This window comes from Rana temporaria, chromosome 13, assembly GCF_905171775.1.
Source record: "Rana temporaria chromosome 13, aRanTem1.1, whole genome shotgun sequence".
NCBI classification, from domain to species: Eukaryota; Metazoa; Chordata; class Amphibia; order Anura; family Ranidae; genus Rana; species Rana temporaria.
Window position 1 is genome coordinate 98,450,542 of NC_053501.1, and position 22,651 is coordinate 98,473,192.

General features: G+C 46.1%; 1 protein-coding gene across 6 annotated transcripts in view; it reads left to right on the forward strand.

Moving 5' to 3' along the window:
- The window catches only part of LOC120921125 (complement factor H-related protein 5-like), a 90,051-nt gene that overhangs the window by 14,979 nt on the left and 52,421 nt on the right, over window positions 1-22,651 (forward strand). For 5 of the 6 annotated variants that reach the window (XM_040333799.1, XM_040333794.1, XM_040333796.1 and 2 more), the window contains exons 2-3: window positions 12,419-12,586; window positions 13,294-13,485. In XM_040333799.1, coding sequence (XP_040189733.1) covers window positions 12,419-12,586; window positions 13,294-13,485 — 360 coding nt within the window. The remainder of the gene's footprint in view (window positions 1-12,418; window positions 12,587-13,293; window positions 13,486-22,651) is intronic. The other variant, XM_040333797.1, reaches the window with a different exon arrangement.

The following is a 22,651-nucleotide window of genomic DNA, read 5'->3' on the forward strand; positions in this document are numbered from 1 at the left end:
CATTTTCATACGCGGACGCTACTCGCGTATGCGTTCGGTTCTGTGCGCGAGCTCATCGGGACAGGGTGCTTTAAAAAAAAAAAAAAAAATTTGTTTTCATATTTATTTTACAATTTTTAACACTGAAATAAAAAATAAAAATAAAAATTGATCACTTTTATTCCTATTACAAGGAATGTAAACCCTTGTAATAGAAAAAAGCATGACAGGTCCTCTTAAATATGAGATCTGGGGTCAAAAAGACCTCAGATCTCATATTTGGGCTTAAATGCAAAAAAAATTTTTTTTCAAATGACAAAAATAAATAAATGTTTCTTTAAGACACTGGGCGGGACTGACGTTTTGACTTCACTTCCGTCCAGCAGAGCTATGGGGATGGGTGAAGGACATTTTTCCCTCAGTGTCATCCCCAGTCAGCAGCCGAGCAGACCCGATTGCCTCGGCCGCTACCGACGGCTCCGGTAAGCGGCGGAGGGTGCGGGAGAGCTGCGGGAGGCCCTCTCCCGCCACCGATAACGGTTGACAGGACCGCCCACTGAAGAGATGGATATCTCGGTTGTGGCAGCAGCTGCTGCCGTTACCGAGATAACCATCTTTAAAGTGCCGACATATAACGACGGTGGGCGGTCGGAAACTAGTTAAGAACATGTTATGGCATAATGGCAAGTGGGTCGGGTGATACAACATACATACACATGATGATTGATATACATGATACCGATTATCTTCTACATCAGACCCAGTAACTGCCACCAATGCCCAGATCATTAAATTAATGAAGCATATGCAGCTAATTGAAATTCAATGAGCAAAGAAGCTTTGCAAAGTTTGGTCACCTACTAGTAAGCCTGGGTAGGTCACACTTTGCAAAGCTTCTTTGCTCTTTGAATTTAAATTAGCTGCTGCATATGCTTCATTCATTAATTTAATGAGCTGGGCATTGGTGGCAGTTACTGGGTGGTAGTATATAAGGCAATTAGCTCTCTCAGTTGTGAGCGACACTGACATTTGTACTGTGTACATGTAGGTACTGGTACCTGGTCCTGGCTGGCCGCCTCAGTCACGAGTCACCTGCTGCTGCAGTATGTGTGTGCTGCTGCCGCCTGCCTGCAGTGCTGCCTGGCTTTGGGGTTCCCCGTTCCCGGATGGTTTAATAAAGTCTCCTCTGACCTGGCACCGGGCGGCTGTCCTCCGACCGGCTCCAGAAACTTCACCCCACGTCACTCACCGACCCGCTGGGGGAAGACGAAAAGGATGAAGGCGCGCAGAGGAGGGTAGGCGGAGCAAGCTGTTCTGGCCGAGTGGCCGGTCACACTTTTCATCAAGCATGGGGGGTGCCTGTCACACTTGGCTCCTCCATCATCACCATCATTACAAAATCATCATCCCCCTCATCATCAGCCCCCCCACAATCATCATTACAAAATCATCAGCCCCACCATCACCATCATTACAAAATCATCATCCCCCTCATCATCAGCCCCCCCACAATCATCATTACAAAATCATCAGCCCCACCATCACCATCATTACAAAATCATCATCCACCTCATCATCAGCCCCCCCACAATCATCATTACAAAATCATCAGCCCCACCATCATTAATTACATCACCATCAGCCCCCCTCCCCCACCTTCATCATCATCATCATCAATTACATCACCATACGCCCCCCCACCTTCATCATCACAAAATCATCATCCCCACCATCATTAATTACATCAAAATCAGCCCCCCCCCCCCCACCATCATCATTACAAAATCATCAGCCCCACCATCACCATCATTAATTACATCACCATCAGCCCCCCCCCCCCCACCATCATCATCATCAGCCCCCCCCCCCACCATCATCATCATCATCATCATTATTAATTACATCACCATACACCCCGCACCATTACAAAATCATCATCCTGGGGATGATGATTTTGTAATGGTGCGGGGCGTATGGTGATGTAATTAATGATGATGATGGTGGGGGGGGCTGATGGTGATGTAATTAATGATGGTGGGGATTCCCCACCATCATTAATTACATCACCATCAGCCCCCCCCACCATCATTAATTACATCACCATCAGCCCCCCCCCACCATCATTAATTACATCACCATCAGCCCCCCCCCCACCATCATTAATTACATCACCATCAGCCCCCCCCACCATCATTAATTACATCACCATCAGCCCCCCCCCACCATCATCATCATCAATTACATCACCATCAGCCCCCCCCCCCCACCATCATCATCATCATTATTAATTACATCACCATCAGCCCCCCCCCCACCATCATCATCATCATTAATTACATCACCATCAGCCCCCCCCCACCATCATCATTATTAATTACATCACCATCAGCCCCCCCCCACCATCATCATCATCATTAATTACATCACCATCAGCCCCCCCCCCACCATCATCATCAATTACATCACCATCAGCCCCCCCCCACCATCATCATCATCATTAATTACATCACCATCAGCCCCCCCCCCCCACCATCATCAATTACATCACCATCAGCCCCCCCCCCCCCCCACCATTACAAAATCCTCATCCCCCTCACCGTCATCAGCCCCCCCCCCCACCATCATCATTAAAAAAAATAGCAGGTCCCCTCACCATTGCAAGCCAGACACCCCCCCCCCCCAATCATTAAAAAAATAGCAGGTTCCTCTGCACCATCGCAAGCCAGACCCCCCCCCCCCAATCATTAAAAAAATAGCAGGTTCCTCCGCACCATCGCAAGCCAGACACCCCCCCCCCCAATCATTAAAAAAATAGCAGGTTCCTCTGCACCATCGCAAGCCAGACACCCCCCCCCCAATCATTAAAAAAATAGCAGGTCCCCTCACCATTGCAAGCCAGACACCCCCCCCCCAATCATTAAAGCGGTGGTTCCCCCTAAAACACATTTCTAACAATAGATTCGTAAGACCCGTTACACTGCGGGTAGGCTGGCTTTTTTTTTTTTTTTTTTCGTACATACCGAGATCTCGGCGTCTCGTCCCTTGGCGGTGGGCGTTCCTATTTGATTGACGTTCCTCGGACGGGCGCATACGTGACGTCACGACTTTCCGACAGAAGCCGAACGTCATTGCGCAGGCGCCGTATAGAGTCGGCTCTATACGGCACCTGCGCAGCGACGTTCGGCTTCTTTCGGAAAGTCGTGACGTCACGTATGCGCCCGTCCGAGGAACGTCAATCAAATAGGAACGCCCACCGCCAAGGGACGAGACGCCGAGATCTCGGTATGTACTTAAAAAAAAAAAAAGCCAGCCTACCCGCAGTGTAACGGGTCTTACGAATCTATTGTTAGAAATGTGTTTTAGGGGGAACCACCGCTTTAAAAAAATAGCAGGTCCCCTCACCATTGCAAGCCAGACACCCCCCCCCCCAATCATTAAAAAAATAGCAGGTCCCCTCACCATTGCAAGCCAGACACCCCCCCCCCCCAATCATTAAAAAAATAGCAACTTCCTCTGCACCATCGCAAGCCAGACACCCCCCCCCCCAATCATTAAAAAAATAGCAACTTCCTCTGCACCATCGCAAGCCAGACACCCCCCCCCCCCCAATCATTAAAAAAATAGCAACTTCCTCTGCACCATCGCAAGCCAGACACCCCCCCCCCCCCCAATCATTAAAAAAATAGCAGGTTCCTCTGCACCATCGCAAGCCAGACACCCCCCCCCCCCCCCAATCATTAAAAAAATAGCAACTTCCTCTGCACCATCGCAAGCCAGACACCCCCCCCCCCCAATCATTAAAAAATAGCAGGTTCCTCTGCACCATCGCAAGCCAGACACCCCCCCCCCCCCCCCAATCATTAAAAAAATAGCAACTTCCTCTGCACCATCGCAAGCCAGACACCCCCCCCCCCCCCCAATCATTAAAAAAATAGCAGGTTCCTCTGCACCATCGCAAGCCAGACACCCCCCCCCCCCCATCCATCATCAAAACATCAGGTCCCCCCTCATTCAGCCTGTGCTGTGACTCACGCTTACGGCGGTCATCAGTCACGATGCTCCCCCACTGGGTTCTGGCGCGCTGATACATGTCCCGCCCTCCTCCTCTAGACCAGCTAGTGTGACAGACAGCGCACTGGCTCTATCACACGAGCTTGTCTTCTCTAGGAGGAGGAGGGCGGGACATGTATCACAGCGCGGCGGCGGCGCGCTCTTTTTTAAATCCCCCGCGGCCCGAAGCCGCAGCAAATTTACAAAAGAGCCGTATGCAGGCCGCGGGTTGCCGATACCCGCACTAGACACTCGGCGGCGGCGAGAAAAAAAAAATAAAAAAAAAAACCGCTCGCTCATTGCCTTGCCCTGCTCACCGGGCCCCACTCGGCTGCGGGCCCCATAGCGCCCGCGTGGGTCGCTATGGCGGTAGTTCCGCCACTGCCAGGCAGATTGGTATTGTTCGTAGTGACAGCCAGGCAGACTGGTATTGTTTGTGGGTAATGACAGCCAGGCAGACTGGTATTGTTTGTGGGTAATGACAGCCAGGCAGACTGGTATTGTTTGTGGGTAATGACAGCCAGGCAGACTGGTATTGTTTGTGGGTAATGACAGCCAGGCAGACTGGTATTGTTTGTGGGTAATGACAGCCAGGCAGACTGGTATTGTTTGTGGGTAATGACAGGCAGACTGGTATTGTTTGTGGGTAATGACAGCCAGGCAGACTGGTATTGTTTGTGGGTAATGACAGGCAGACTGGTATTGTTATGCAGCACATAAAAGAGCTGGATCACCTGCATGTAACACAGACACCATTCTGTAAACTTGGAGGAAGGTTAGTGGGCTGGAGGAGGCGGGAATATGTGTGGGAGGAGAGAGGAGAATCGAATGTGTATAGGCAGAGGGGCGGGAATATGTGTGGGAGGAGGGAGGAGAATCGAATGTGTATAGGCAGAGGGGCGGGAAGGGGTGTATACTGGGGGTGGTTTGGGCGGAGTGCTGCTAAAGTGTGCATGAGAACTTTGCTCGTTCTCATCCACACTTGGAAACTAAAAAATCGCTTCTGCACATGCGCGAACCGCTAAGCCTAATGGGAACTGTAGTTCCCATTAGGCGGTGATGTTTAGAACAAGAACGCGCACCGCAAAACCAGCATGTCAGGAGAAAGAAAACTCAGGACGGACAGAAGATACAATGAATGTCCTTTTAAACAGGTACAGCAAGATTTTAAACAATAATTATGACGTTTTTCGTTCACATATGTGTGAAGACTATATTTTAAACCAATAAAAATTTTTCCTTTAGTGACTCTTTAAGTATGTTCCCTCGGTGTGTTCTAACTGTAGGGGGGTGGGACTCACTAGGGGAAATGACTGATCGCTGTTCATACATTGTTTACACACACAGCTCCTGGTCCTCGCTCTGTAACGAGCGATCGCGGGTGCCCGGTAGCGATCACGGCCGCTCGGGCACGCGCACAGGAGACGGGGCGAGCGGGGGGCGCACGCACGCCCCTATTGGCTGCTGAGCGAGGTGACGTATAGCTACGTGCTCTCGCCTAGCAGAGCCGACCTGCTGCCAATAGAACTGTGGCGGCTGGTCGGCAAGCAGTTAATATTATATTTGTATTGCTTACATGCTGGACACCTTCCATAAGCATAGAAACCAGAAAGAAATGAAAAAATACTATTTTCCCTAATGATAGGTGGATCAATCACTCCGGGAGCAAAAACATCTCTCAAATTTGGAGCTTGCCTATAAATGAATTGGGGACAATTGGGGAGAACAGCACCCAACACCCTATCCTTTCTAAGAACATCCCAATGTTTTAATTTTTTTTCTCAAATTGCCTAAACTGAACATTATAATCAAGAACGATTTGGAATTCATGTTTTTTTTTTTTTCTAACGTTGGAAACAGAGACTAATAATTGTCTATCAAGATTACCTATCTTTTCCCTATCAATGTTAACCTACTTCTTCAGGTGAAAAAATTGACCCCTAGGAATGTTGTACAGCCATGAATTATGATGACAGCTATAAAGTGGGATATAACCATTTCTATCTGTTGGTTTGAAGAAAACACGTAATTGCTTCAAACTAGGGATGAGCTTTGAGTTTGAGTCAAACTCATGTTCGACTCGAACATTGCCTGTTCACCTGTTTGGCGAACAGCGAACAATTTGGGGTGTTCGCAGCAAATTCGAAAAGCTGCGGAACACCCTGTAAAAGTCTATGGGAGAAATCTAAAATGCAAATTTTAAAGGCTACTTTGCAAGTTATTGTCATAAAAAGTGTTTGGGGACCCGGGTCCTGCCCCAGGGGACATAGTAACACAGGTTTGCCGTTACATAAGAGGGGGCGGGGGTCACCCGTCACGTCATTGGGAAAGCCTGGGCTTTCCCTTGCGTCAGAGGGGGACAGGGTCACGTGACGGGTGACCCAGCCCTCACCTACATAAGAGCTGTCACTGGCTGAAGCTGCGTCATTCCCGGGCTGTCTCCGGTGGAGACAGGTGATGCGCTGCGCTGGATGGACATCTCATCGCTGGATCCTGGACCTGGATGAAGAGGAGATCTTCTCATCGCTGGACCCCGGAGAGGAGATCACCCATCGCAGGATACCAACAGCGTTGAAGCGGAGACCGAGAGTGGTTACCACTGCTGGAATTTTTTTTTTAATAAAGGACTTTTCCAACATTGTTACACTTTCTTTGTGAATTGATAGAGGTACAATGTACCCCATTACCAATTCACCTAGGAGGGGATGGGGATCTGGGGGTCCCCTTTGTTAAAGGGGTCTTCCAGATTCCGGGCAAGGGCTGTGGGGATGAGGCCCTTGTCCCCATCAACGTGGGGACATGGTACTTTGAGGGGTCACAGACCCCCAAAGCATCCTCCCAATGTTGAGGGCATGTGGCCTGGTACGGTTCAGGAGGTGGGGCGCTCTCAACCCCCCCCTCTTTTCCTGAGCCTGCCAGGTTGCGTGCTCAGATAAAGGGTCTGGTGTGAATTTTGGGGGGGAACTACGCACCATTTTTTTTTTTGGGGGGTGGAGTTCCCCTTAAAATCCATACCAGACCTGAAGGGTCTGTAATGGATATTTGGGGGGAACCCCACTTCATTTTTTTTTTGACGCGGGGTTCCACTTTATATTCATGCCAGACCTGAAGGGCCTGGTAATTGAATTTGGGGGACCTCCACACATTTTTTTTTTTTATGAATGACTTTTCTCTATATTGCCGGGAGCCGACAATTGATTTTAAATTACTTTTTTCCTTCAGAAATGACATTTTGTGCAGGGACAGTTGTAAGCACGAGAAACAAGCGCTACTTCACAGGCATACTATACACACACCCTAGGTACGAAATTTAAAGGAATATTTCACTTTTATTGTTTCACTTTAGGCATCATTAAATCACTGCTCCTTTTTTTTTTTTGCATTGATACATGTCTCCTGGGGCAGGACCCGGGTCCCCAAACACTTTTTAGGACAATAACTTGCATATTAGCCTTTACAATTAGTACTTTAGATTTCAAATGTTCGAGTCCCATAGACTTTAACAGGGTTCTAATGTTCACACAAACTTTTGGTCTGTTCGCAGGTTCTGGTGTGAACCGAATGGGGGGGGGGGGTTCGACTCATCCCTACTTCAAACCAACAGATAGGAATAATTACATCCCAATTGATAGCTGTGATCATAATTCATGGCTGTGCAACTTTGCCAGGGAGTAAAAATTGTGCTTTGGATTATCAGAATCAGTCACACAAGTTCTTCCTAATAGATTTTTTCAAAAGGGTTATCAAAAAGAGCAGTTTAACATTGATAGGGAAAAGATAGGTAATCATAATAGACAATTATTGGTCTCTGACTCCAACGTTAGGAAGAAAAAAAACATGAATTTAAAATCGTTCTAGATTATGTTCAGTTTAGGAGCATTGGGATGTCCTTATAAAGGATAGGGTGTTGGGTGCTGTTCTCCCCAATTGTCCCCGAATCATATATTGGCAAGCTCTAACTTTGAGGCCCCGTACACACGTCCGAGGAACTCGACGGGCAGAACACATCGTTTTGCTCGTCAAGTTCCTTGTGAAGCCGCCGAGGATCTCGGCGAGCCAAGTTTCCCCGTAGACTAACGAGGAAATGGAGAGCATGTTCTCTTTTTGGCCCGACGAGATCCTCGTCGGTTTCCTCGGCCGAAAGTGTACACACGGCCGGGTTTCTCGAGAAGAGATGTTGTTATTGCTCCCGGAGTCATTGATCCACCTATCATTAGGGAAAATACGTTTTTATTTTTTTATTTTTCATTTCTTTCTGGGTTCTATTCATGTGGAAGGTGTCCAACATGTAAGCAATGCAAATATAATATTAAAAAACTGAAAGTGGATGTAAAGCCACTCTCATTCTTTCTAAACTACTGCCATAGTGCTGATCTACAAGGATATAGATGCCTCCTGCATGTATCCTTACCTGTCAAATGTCTCCCCTCTGTCTGTTATAAGAACTGAAAAACTGCAGATTCTGTGGGTGGATATGTCGTCTGGAGCTCGGTGGGTGGAGTCGTGATGTCAGTAGACTCCCCGCCCTCCTCTACACTCCCCTTGTCAACATACATTTTCTCCTGTGTATTCCTTACACTAAATTCTGCTATGATCACTAACATCCAGTCAAAGTAACCACATGACTTTAGAAAAGGAGTGGGGGTGGGAATTAAAAAAATAATGCCTGTCTTAGGCTAGTGCATGAGTAATGTAAATACAAACCTGTACCTGGGGGAATGGAAAAAGGCATTTCTGTCCAGCGAATTGGCCAAACCTTGGATTCATCATGTAGCGGCCTGGTTTTGCTACATTGACGATATTTTACTATTATGGGATGGTTCAGCTGCAGAGCTGGAGGAGTGTGTTTCCATTATAAACCATAATGACTTCAATCTTAAATTTACTGTGGCTTCCAGCGAAACGGGCATTACCTTCCTGAATGTAAAACTAACCAAAAATGTTGACGGAAGTCTGTCAAGTGGATTATACAGAAAATCCACTGCTGGAAACACTGTCCTCCATGCGACAAGCTCACACCCTCAGACTCTGGTTAGATCCATTCCATATAGTCAATATTTGAGGTTAAAGCGCAATTGTTCTAGTCAGGACAATTTCATCTTGGAGGCTAATGCCCTAAGAGAGAGGCTTTTACAAAGAGGCTATTCGCATGCCTGTCTGAAAAAAGCTTTCAGACGCGCTAATGGACAGGATAGACATGAATTGCTGTTTGGCCCGAAGAAAAAGAAAAGTGATGAGACTGACACAGTTAGGATCATCACGAAGTATCATAACCAACATCAAGCTGTAAAGGGCATTATAACTAAGTTTTGGCACTTGTTGTCCATTGATCCCATGCTGCGCCCATTTGTGACCAAGGCACCTGCCATTTCCTATCGACGGGCATCCTCTATTAAAGACCAGTTGGTCAAGATTGAGTTTAAAGGGGTGTTCCGTAAAGATCCATGCAAAATGGGCACTTTTACTTGTGGGGGCTGTCCAGTTTGTCAATATATGAACATCCAACAGGGCAATATTTTGCCTAATGGATGTCCATATAAACCTCGCCATTTTTCTAATTGTAAGACCGAGGGGGTGGTATACCTTTTTACGTGCCAATGTGGTGGATTCTATGTGGGCAAAACAAAATTGCAATTTTACAAGCGAGCCTCCAGACACATTAGTTCTATGAAAATGACCAACCCCGAGCTCCCTCTTGGGAGACATGTTATACAACAGCATAAGGGAAAGTTTCCCAGGATCCAATTTCGTATCCTGGATAGGATTCATCCTAATTCCAGGGGAGGAGACTGGAACAAGGTGCTGCTCCAGCGGGAGACTCGCTGGATTGCGGACCTTGTGGCTACCATGCCTCCTGGATTAAATGAACAAATTTGCTTTAGACCCTTCCTGGAAGGCTTTGCCTCTGGAGGATGTGAAAAAGAGTGAGGCTAGTATTATACTGTTGGAACCTGTATACTATGTCATGATACTATTGCTAGGTCTTACCTTTTGATTTATTTGTTTATTATTATCACTTGTGGTGTACCTGTGTGCTGTATCTGAAGATATATCCTGGGGTTATGGGTGTGCCACTGTTGCACTGTTTTGGGCTGTATTTGGACCAGCGTGTTCTCTGGGTTGACCTGGATGACGTTTGTGGGGGCTAATCCTTCTCCCCCTTTTTCCCCACCCGGCGCACGTGGGCCGCCCTCTTCATGGGGGCGGCCCAATTTCATGGCCCGGCGTGCTCCCATTTTTTGGTTGCGTGCCACTGGGCCGTACTTGCGTCGGCGGGCTTACACGGTGGGGCTGTATACATCCTGCGCAGAAGTTATTGACCTGCTTAGCTTTGTATCATCAGCAAAACACTGAGATTGAGCTATTGATACCAACCTCTATATAATTTTTGAATAAATTAAACAGAATTGGTCCCAGGATAGATCCTTGGGGGAGCCCACTTACCACGTCAGTCCAATCTGAGTACTCACTCAACACTTTTTGAACCCGCCCCTGTAACCAGTTTTCTATCCAAGAACAAACCCAATGGTCCAAACCTACAGACCTCCGTTTGTAAAGTAAACATTTATAGGGGACAGTATCAAATGCCTTTCCAAAATACAGGTATACTACGTCCACAGGCCTACCTTTATCTAGTTGGCAGCTCACTTCCTCATAGAATGGAGATTGTTCTGACAAGAACGATCATTCATGAATCCATGCTGATTACTACTAATGATTCAGTTTTCATCAGCAATTTCTTGGATATGGTCACTCATCATCCCCTCGCTCCCATCCCCTTGATATAAATAAAAATCATATTCTTAGGGCAAGGTTTTTTATTACATAAAATTTGAAGACAAAAGAATATGTAGACCACGCCTGAGTAAGTTTATTGGTGAGGGACACCCTTGTATGTATTCTGTAGTCAGACACCCAAAGGTAGTACATGGGCCCAAAGCATTGCCACACTGGTGTGCCTGGTTAGAAGCAGGTTTAGTAGGAGAACGTATGAAGGAAAAGGGGATAATAGGAGTAGAGTGGAAAATATATACTGGGAGGAATGAGTAGGATAAAGGAAAGGTAGGGGGGGGATAACCCTGGGATGAAATGCCCCCCCCCCCCCATCGAACTAGTAGTGGCTAAACAAACCCATGAACAATCAGGCCCGGATTCACGTAGAATGGCGTATCTTTGTGCGGGTGTAACGTATCCTATTTACGTTACGCCTCCGCAACTTTTACAGGCAAGTGCCGTATTCTCAAATGAAAGTTGCGGCGGCGTAGCGTAAATAGGCCGGCGTAAGCCCGCCTAATTCAAATGTGGTAGATGTGGGCGTGTGTTAAGTTAATTTTATGTGACCCCACGTAAATGACGCTTTTAACGAACGGTGCATGCGCCGTCCGTGAAAGTATCCCAGTGTGCATGCTCCAAATTAACCCGCAAGAAGCCAATGCTTTCGACGTGAACGTAAATGACGCCCAGCCCTATTCGCGAACGACTTACGCAAACGACGAAAAATTTTCAAAATTCGACGCGGGAACGACGTCCATACTTAACATTGGTACGCCGCATCTACGCCTCATATAGCAGGGGTAACTTTACGCCGGGAAAAGCCTAACGTAAACGGCGTATCTATACTGCGTCGGCCGGGCGTATGTTCGTGAATTTGTTTATCTAGCTGATTTACATATTTCTAGGCGTAAATCAGCGTACACGCCCCTAGCGGCCAGCGTAAATATGCAGTTAAGATCCGGCGGCGTAAGAGACTTACGCCGGTCGGATCTAATACAAATCTATGCGTAACTGATTCTAAGAATCAGGCGCATAGATACGACGGCTCAGACTCAGAGATACGACGGCGTATCTGGAGAAACGCCGTCGTATCTCCTTTGAGAATCTGGGCCTCAATGTTTATAAAGGTAATGGGGATTGATCAAAATTATTTGAAAAATAGCGAGTTTCCTATGGTGTGCAGAATTTGCTCAACGCCACCAAGCATCACAGGCATTTTCCAATTTACTAAGTACCAAATCATCTTCTTCTTGACCTGAGAAATCATTGGTACCTTAGCCCACCATGTTAAAGACGAACATAAGTAGTTTTGTTTGGTATTTTGGGCAAGCGTTGGGTTCTAGGTTAAGGATGACCTTGTAGAAGTTTCTATGTTTTCCTTTTCATTTTGAGGCTGTCCCATCAGATATGTTTAAGAGTACCTCACCCTCCAAAGAACTGATTCAAAGAGTAAGACTAGAACTTTGCCAGCCTCAGTGGAAGCATATACCACTTTAGTTTATAATTATCCTCTGCATTAATTGAGCCATGGGCCGTCATCTAGAGCCTCTTATATCTTCTTTTAGATCTTTAATTATAGGTTGCATTATATATTTAATTTTTACATTTTTTTTAGGGACCTGTGACCCTCCTGAGATTTCAAATGGGAAACTGATTCCTAACAAAGATCGCTATGATGCTGACTCTTCAATAAATATTGAGTGTGAGGAGCTTTATGTACACAATGGGCAGAACGATGCAATATGCGAAGATGGTCAATGGAGGGAGCTACCCCAGTGCCTCAGTAAGTACCACAGTAGCAGAAGTCGTGTTGGACCATGTTAACCAATGGTAGACTTAGAAAAATTAATGCATCAGCGATAACTTTCATTGGCTTACTGGGTAGCTACAAGATTTTAAAGTGGTTGTAAACCTCAGACATTACATATGAACAAAGCATATCCCTCTATAGTGTGCAATTGTCTCAATTAAGAGCACTAAGTGTCATTTCTCTCTGCTGCCTCGTTCTTCTGACAGGTTTTCCTGACACCAAGGGAAAAAAAGGTGACAGGGGAGGGAGCACCAGCACACAGCCTGTGATTGACAGCCTCAGCTCTGTTCTTGTGTACTATGTGAAGGGGGTGTGTCCCTTCCCTCCAATCAGCTGTCAGAGCTCACCTCACTAAGCTCTGCAGTGTGTAATTTCAGCTCTCTGCCATCTTTTTTTCTGATAGCTCAGACAAGCTTTATAAATTCTGGTCTTTCAAGGGCTGTAGAGAAGAGAAGACTGCAGATAAACAGGTATAAACTATAGAAGGATCTCTGTGTATCATCTGAGGCTGGTTACTTCACTGGATATATAGAAGGGTTTACAACCAGTTGGCCTGGCGATCACGAGAAGCTGTGTTAAAACATTCAGCTCTTTTCCACTTAGCTACATTACATATAATTTTCTTAGATGCCATTTTCCTATCAAACTAAATCTGATTGTTTTTATTTATTTTTTTGCAGAGCCTTGTACAGTTTACAGCAGCAGTCTGGATAAAAACCACATTGAGCTTATCTCGCCAAAAGATGCTCTTATGACACATGAGCACGGTACAGAAATAAGAGTAAAATGTAAAAGAAAATTTAGGCGCAGAGGGTCTTTATCAGCTTTCTGCGACGATGGAGTGATGAAGTATCAAAGATGTTTTTCTGGAAGTAAGTAGTGTGTCTTTTTTACCTTATTTCTGCCTAAAGTGTAGGAGGTGTGTCTATTAAATAACGAGACTAATTAAATAACTCACCTTTATTTATATGTATTGCAAAGTTAATGCTTGTCCCCTTCAATATATTCCGCATTTGCACTAATACATTTCTGCAGTCTTGTTTTCTACTGGTCGAAGTCATGGAAATCCTGGCTCTACTGGACATCCCACTGGTCAAAGGCATGGAGATCTTGGCTCCACTGGACATCCACTGGTCAAAGGCATGGAGAAAATCAATTTCTTTTAGCTGTTTCAACACATCCACCATTTTCTTAACAGCATCAAAATGTATCCCTTTAACCACTTCAATACCAGACACTTTCGCCCTTTCCTGCCCAGGACAATTGTCTCATTTCGAATGACAATTGCGCAATGCAACACTGTACCCAAACAAATTTTTTATTATTTTCTTCCCACAAATAGAGATTTCTTTTGGTGGTATTTGATCAGCTCTGGATTTTTATTTTTTGCTAAATAAACTAAAAAATTCCAACATGTTTGAGAGAAAAAAACAAATGGGCACTGATAGGCGGCACTGATGGGCACTAATAGGTGGTACTGATAGGTGCACTGACGATACTGATAGGCGGCACTGATGGGCACTGATAGGTGCCACTGATGGGCACAGATAGATGGCACTGGATAGGCAGCACTGATGAGGAGATGAGTGGCACTTTGATGGGCACTAATTGGCACTTTGGGCACTGACAGGCGTTCTTTATGATGCACAGTCTGACAGCTGATGGGCAGTGACTGGCACCTCTGATGGGGGCTGCACTGATAACCAATATGCTGATTATGAACACTGACCCCCCCCACCCCCTCTGACAGAGAGAGACACCAATCGGCACTCCCTGTCAGCGCGAACCGAGAAAAGCCGTTTACCAGCACTTCCTGGTTCACGCAATGATCAGCTGTGATTAGGCACAGCTGATCACATGGTAAGAATCCTCCATAAGAGGCTCTATACCATGATCGGAGATGCGGTGTGTCAGGCTAACACACAGCACCTCCGACCGCTGCGGGTGCGTGCCAGTTTGTTATCCTGATCACGTCATATGACATCCAGTCAGAATAACAGAACCACTTTGCCGACGTTATATTGCTATATGGCGGGTGGCAAGTGGTTAAGCACTGATTTAACTTTTGGGAAAAGATAAAAGTCGCATGGTGCTAAATCGGGTTAATATGGAGGATGTTTAAGTGTAGTAATGTGCTTGTTGGTCAAAAACTGCTTTGCAGAAAGTGCTGTGTGAGCCGACGCATTGTCCTGGTAAAGAATGAAACCATTTTCCCACAGTTATGGACATCTTTTTTCTGACTCTCTCTCAGCTTTATCAAAACTTCCTTAAAATAATGCTGGTTAACTGTTGTGCCTTCTGGAACCCATTCCTTCAAAATTACACCCTTGATATTGAAAAACACGATGAGCTAGCTGAGTCAGTCGAACACTAAGTCGGCAGTCTTTTCCAACAATTTGACTGATTTGTTCTACATTTTCTCTGGTTCTTGAAGTGCAAGGTCGTCCAGGGCTATCATCATCTTCGACATTCTCACGTCCCTCGCTGAATCTTTTGTGCCACTCAAAACACGCATGCGTCATTCCCATAAGCTGTAGTAAGCATTTGAAAACATTTGCCCAGATTCACGTTACACCGACGTAAGTGCCAATGTACGCCGGCATATGTGTGCAGCAGACCCATGAGGCAACAACACGTTACGCCCAACAACATGTTACGCCCCGCCAACGTAGCGTGAGCATGCCGGCATAGAGTGGGCGCACATGTGGGCTGGGCGCATGGTGCTGCTCCCATTGATTAGCCATGCAAACATGCAAATGAAGGGAATACGCTGATTCACGAACCGGCGTATACTACGCGCGATGGGCGTAAGTTGTTCCCCATAAATGAGGCGCAACCCGGCAACAGACATGCACAGGTCAGCTGGAGAGCAGCTGCAGCAGCAGCACCATTATGGACGAGCAGAGCAACCACACTTGCAGGACAACACATCCGTAAGCCAACATGCCAGGGGCAGCCATGGTCCTAGCACTACTGCATCAACAGGCACGGAGGAGGGCACAGGAGAGGATATACCGAATGCGCATGAACCTCTTCGGCATGGGGGAATCGGAGGTGTATCGCATCTTCAGATTCAGCCCCGATGCCATCCTGGAATTAGCCACAGCCCTGCATGATGAAATCACCAGCCAGACGGGACGATCACATGCAGTGCAGCCACTGGTCAAGGAACTGGCAACACTCCACTTCCTCGCCAGTGGATCTTTCCAACGTACAAGTGGAGTCGTGTCTGGGATGTCACAATCCACCATGAGCAGATGCGTGCACCAGGTCGTCCCCGCAATCCTCACACGCATGTCCCACCACATCATCAAACCCACCCATGAGCATCTGCGGCAGAAAACAATGCGGGATTTCTACAGAATTGCCGAATTCCCATGCACTGTCTGGGCCATTGATTGCACACATGTGGCACTACAGCCCCCCCATGCCACAGAGCACATATACCGCAATCGTAAGTGCAGCGTCCCACTCAGGACATGTGGGAACTGCAAAAGTATTACTTCTTTGTCATTGCTATATTGCATGTCATTTTGCATTGCTACACCTGTGGTATCCCTGTTCATAGGCTGGTCAAGTGTGCTTCATACTTCCCACCACAAGATGGGGATAGCACCACTCTGGGATATCTATCCCAGCTCAGGTTATCTGTGGTCAGTTGTTCAGTACAGGAAGGCAGTGTGCAGAGAGAAAGCAGAATGTCAAGGTGAGAGAAGGTCAGTCCAGAGAAGGGACAAATTGGAACTGCTAAAATCAAAGAATAATAGCCAGTAATCGGCAGCAAAGACCTTTGAGTATAAAGGTGAAGGATTTCTTAGCCACCGGCAACCTCACCCATGTCACTGGATTCAAAAGAGACCAGACACAAGTAAGCATACTGAACCACAGCCTGAGTCCAGGCCTACTAAAGCCTATTAGCAGTGGATCAGCAGAACTCCTCTATTTACCCAGAGACTGTATCCTAACTGGATGTTTGTACTGCAACCAAAACCAATCACAGTAAAAGTTTGTGAGTTGTATCCTACCACTGTCTACCTCATTCTTCAACATTGCTACTACAACTGGTTGTACCACCATTAACGGTACTGGCGTCACGACAAATACCATCAAGGGACCCAGCCGCCACAAGCACTCTAAACACCTCTGTCATTACGGGCACCTCAACCACCATCTTGGCTGGCGTTTCCCTATCACAGAGCGTGCCCCGGAGGATGTCGTGCTGTCTTCCCCTTCACTGTGCGACCGGCCCAGGGAGGCTTTCTGCTAACCGTGAGTAAACCGATGAACTGTATTATTGCTGTCATTCATTGGCCCACCGTGCACCTCACGTGTTCCCCTGCGGTTCTGGCTCGTCGCATAAAAATTTGGCGTCACGAACAGGATCATTACCCCTGCGCCTTATCTAAAAGACTTTTGCAATTAGAATAAGCCCCTTTGCTTTATTGAGAGGCTATTTACTTATTGCATGCTGTGTGAGGCCACAGAACTGTTTAAACTGTTTAAAAGTTGCATGGAAGCGTTATCCCAGTTATCAGCATAAAAATCGCAGCATCCAAAGTGAGAAAATCGGACGTTTGTGTGTTAACAAAACTGCTTGCGGTATTTGAATTGACTGTTTCCATTCACTTAAAATGGCTGCCGGAGACCTTCTTGTTCAAAAATTCCTGCGCCATCACTGTGGATAAGTTAGTGACACCCCCTGAAGAGCGGGAAAGTTTGGTGCCACCTATTTATGCAAAATTGTCTGGCCAGCCCGCCTTACCTTTGCTGTGTCAATCCTGGGAGGAGAGTGTGACAAACGCACGTCCAAGAACTCGCGACACTTCGCATGCGAGCAAAAGAAGAGAAAATAATCGCATTGCTTGCCGTCCGAGCAGTAATCGCAACCTGTCAGTTGCCTCTACTAACTATAAGGAGCACTGATAGCTGGAACTTTGCCAGAGACCCAAAATCAACATCGCTGCAGCATTACATTCGGCTGGCATTAAATTCTTAAAGGGCCATACACCCGCAAGACAGCGGTTGCCCATAGCAACACCGCACAAAAAGTGTCTAAAAACGCATTTGACTTACCTAACTAGAACTCACCTGCTGTTACCATGTCTGTGCAGGAAGACGACGTGCAGCCTGGCCTCAGCGGACCCCCTGCATCAGCCGCAGTCAGTCCCAATGCAATACCAACCGCTGCAACCCCAAGCTTAATACCTTTAACCATGCCTTACTATTTTGGGGCCCCCTGGTTCCCACGATATTCTGGAGAAATTCATACCTTAAGGGACTTTAAAGAAAAAATTCTGTCTATGTTCAGATTGTACCCTGTATCCTCAGAGCAACAGATGGAGATTCTTCTTGCGCAATTGGAAGGAGCTGCACTCAGAGAAGTGAAATCTTGGCCGAGCTCAGAGAGAAAGACCATGGAGCAGATTTTTGAACGTCTCTACACCACCTTTGAACCCAGAACCGTGTCAGAGGTCAAGATGAGGTTCTTCAGCAAGAGACAGCAATCTGGTGAGTCACTCAGAGACTTTGCATTATCTTTGCAGGAAGCCCTTAGAGCTGTTGTCCAAGTAGACCCCCGTGAGGCAGAAAATAAGGACAAAACCCTGAAAGAACAATTAATTGAAGGCGTCGATACAGACAATCTAAAGAGCCAACTAAGAATGTTAGCCGCCCAACATCCAAGCGCTACCTTCTTAGATTTCAAAGAACTAGCTATCAGCATACTGGGAAAAAGCCCACCAACAGAACCTGTTAGATCTGTTGAAGTACCTGTTTTACAGCTGGTTACCCCTATAAAGTCTTTACCTATAGTCAGTCAGGCAACCCAAGCTCCAGTTCCTGATGCAGTTGCTGCCTTGACTGAGCAAGTCCATTTCCTAACTAAAAGTCTGGAGAAAGTCCACCAAAAATTGGAACAATGGGAGAAACCATTAATGCTAGAGGATGAGAAACCTGTGTCCAGAAGACTCTTCTCCTCTAATTATAGAGAGACTTATTCCAGAAATTCTGGCGGACGCCCCCCTGACCGCACTAGTACCCCTAAGCGGCCTATCTGCACGTACTGTCACAAACCAGGCCATACAGAAGCAACCTGCTGGCAGTTAAACGGGAAACCCCCGAGGCCAAGGACCACCCCTCGGGAGGTAAACCAATAGGTCCAGAAGATCCCCACTGGATATCAAGATACGTTGGATCCCGTCCTGAAGTGGCACTTCAAATAAATGGAGTACCTTTTGTTGCCCTAGTTGACACCGGATCCCAAGTCACCACCATCCAACAAGCAGCCTTTGAAAAATACTGGGATCAAAATCAGCTTACCCAGCCTCCAGAATCCTGGCTGAGTCTCATAGCCAGTAACGGCAAACCCATACCAGTCCATGGTTATTGGGAACCTACCATTCAAGTAGAAGGAACTACACTACCTCGACAAGGCCTTATTGTGGTACAAGTCAGAGACAATAACCCTAACCCTCCAATAGTCCTAGGAATGAATGTCCTTAGGAACTGTTATGTTGAGATGCTAGAAGCCTTGCACCAGTTAGTGCCTACTGCCTCTACTGATTCTAAGAAGGTGATCCAACAAACCATCCGTGTACTAAATGCGCAACAGAGATTCACCAACGAAAAAGGAGAAATTTGCTGTGCCCGCATCCGGGATAAGCAACCTGTGATCCTCAAACCCAACACCAAAACTCTCTTGTGGTGCAGAGCTGTAGTCGGAATCCAAGGTCAAGACTACCAAGCCCTGGTAGAGCCTGTTGTTTTGGAAGACTATCCTCTAGTTAGAGCTGCAAGGAGCCTAGTAACCGTCTCTGAAGGTAAAGTGCCTATACGACTCCTTAACTTGAGTGATAGCAGTGTAACACTAACAAAACACCATCCTATTGCACAGCTAATCCAAGTCACTTTTAAAGATGTCATCAGTGTGGCTACAGCTACCACAGAGCAAATTACCGAGAGACAGAACCCACAGGACCAAAATGTAAACACATCCTGGTGGAAAGAACTTCATGTGGGAGATGCTTCCACACCAGCAAACCAAATGGAGGGAGTACTAAAAATTGTGAAGGAGCTTTACCGTGCCTTCAGTAAGCATCCCACAGACTATGGAGAAGTGGATATTATCAAGCACTCCATTCCTACAGGTTCACACCCACCGATCAAGGAAAGATATCGGCCTATACCACCAACTATGTACCAATCCGTAAAGCAAATGATCCAAGAGATGAAGGACTCCAATGTCATTAGAGACAGCCATAGTCCATGGGCTGCACCTCTAGTCCTTGTCCGTAAAAAGGATGGTAACATCAGATTCTGTGTGGATTACAGAAAAATTAACCAAATCACCCACAAGGATGCTTACCCTTTACCACGCATTGAGGAATCTTTGACAGCTTTAGGATCTTCAGCCTACTCCTCTACCCTTGATTTAACCAGTGGATACTGGCAAGTACCCATGGCACCTGAAGATCGTGAGAAGACTGCATTTACCACCCCTATGGGCCTATTTGAGTTCAACCGCATGCCTTTTGGACTTTGCAATGCGCCCGGAACCTTTCAAAGATTAATGGAGCATTTTTTAGGACACAAAAATGTTGAAACCGTCCTGTTGTACTTAGATGATGTCATCATCTACTCCAAATCTTATGAAGATCACTTGAAACATTTGGCCGAAGTTTTTCAAATCCTCATTAAACATGGACTCAAAGTCAAACCATCTAAGTGCTATCTACTGAAGACAGAAGTCAAATACTTAGGGCATATCGTAAGTTCTGAACGTGTTAAACCGGATCCAGAGAAGATAGCCACAGTCCAAAATTGGCCTACTCCTACTACAGTGAAAGAAGTGAGGAGCTTTCTCAGTTTCGCAGGATACTACAGATGCTTTATTCCTCATTTTGCCCAAATTGCGGGGCCAATATTAGAACTTCTGAGAGGACAGCCTAAGAGGTACCAAAAGTCTCCAATACCAGTTGAATGGAACACAGAAAGTGAAATTACCTGCCAGCTTCTAAAGAAGAAGTTAACAGAACCACCAATCCTAGGCTATCCAGATTACCAGCAGCCATTTCATCTTTACACAGATGCTAGTAAGAAAGGTCTGGGAGCTGTCTTGTCGCAGGTACAGGAAGGAAAAGAAAGAATTATTTCCTACGCTAGTAGATCTCTTAAAGGTACTGAAGGAAACGACCAAAACTATAGTTCCTTCAAATTGGAATTCCTTGCACTCGTGTGGGCTGTTACAGAAAAATTTAAAGATTACCTCACCGCAACACCATTTGTGGCCTTCACAGATAACAACCCTACTGGATTGGGATGAGAGGAGACATTGAAAAGTGGTGTCGAGAATGCTCCACCTGTGCTGTTGGAAGAAATGAAAAACATGACCAAAAAGCACCCTTACATCCCATTGTAAGTCGAACACCGCTAGAAATAGTTGCGATTGACCATGTGAAGCTGGAACCAAGTCGCTCAGGGTACACATACGCCATGACCATCATTGATCACTATACCAAATTTGTTGTAGCCGTACCTGTCAAGGACCTGACCGCTAAAACAACTGCAGATGCCTTCTGGAAACATTTCCTATTGCCATATGGATGCCCAGAAAGAATCCTTACAGATCAGGGATCTGCCTTTGAGTCGCAACTCTTCAAAGAACTGTGTACACTTCACAATTGCCAGAAAATCAGGACCACAGCCTACCACCCCCAAGGGAATGGACTCTGCGAGAAAATGAACCAAACTTTAATTGAGATGTTAAGAGCAGTACCACCTGCTACAAGAAGTGATTGGCCTACTCTATTGCCTCAATTGATGTACACCTACAATAACACCATTCACTGTTCTACTGGGTATACACCTTACTATCTCATGTTTGGCCGACAAGGTAAACTACCTGCTGACCATACTTTGGACGTACAAGTGCCTGATGCAATCAACCCTCTACCAAAGACTGATTGGGTGAGTGAGCACCAAAGACGTCTTATTGATGCACAAGAAATTGTTCAACACCGCATGGAACGTGCTCATGAAAAGCAACAAAGAGATTATAACCAATCTGCCAAAGCAGAACCTCTCAAAATTGGTGACCATGTACGGTTAAAAAACAACCATCGCACCAGCAAGTTAGATAGCAAATGGGAGAGAGAACCTTACACCATTACAGCTATTCTCAATCCAGCGACTGATACTTATGAGATCACTAAAGAAAACAAATCACGTGTAGTACATCGCAATCGCCTTAAGTTATGTCTCAAGGAAAGTACTCAAGAAGAAACTCTTCAAGAAGAAGCTGTCCAAGAGGAAATACAATCCATAGAACCAGAGGCTACAAAATCATCTGATTCAGAGAATCCACTACAGTCTTTTGGAAAAGCATTATTAGACTCTGATCCTTTACAATGGTTCCTTACATCATGGCTCAATATCTTAGTGCCTGCCAAGACCAATACAACCGCACTTCAACCAGAGGAGCTATCTCAAGAAGTGTCTACTACAGCTCAAGAGACGCCAAGTTCCCTTGAAACAAGGCCTGTAGAAACTCAGCCGCTAAGAAGATCTGACAGAACTACAAGAGGACGACCACCTGTCCGTTTTGAGGATTTCCTGCACCAGCAGCCGGGAAGACAACTACCAACCCTGCCATCTCATCGTTGAGTGCATCCTTATGTCGTCTGAAGTTCCAGAGTGAGAAGAAGACTTACTTGGGATATCATGTTTATTTCCTGTAAAGGACTTTTCAAAAGGACTACTTACCTACTGTTTTGCAACGTTCAAGCCTGCACCCGGAGATAGACTTTCACGTACCTGAGCCTCCGTGATATTCATCAGTTGACATTTTCCTGTGCCCAGGTAATGGACTCATACCCTGTGAGCCTCCAGAGATGTTATTTTTACTTTGTTTTCCTTTTTCCATTTCATCGTGGACTATTCTGGTTTTGCCATACATCACCAGTCTTCACAGGAAAAACTACACCCCTTTTTGTCACCTTTTGTCACATTTCGTTGTTGCCTGAGATATGTTTGCCTAACCCA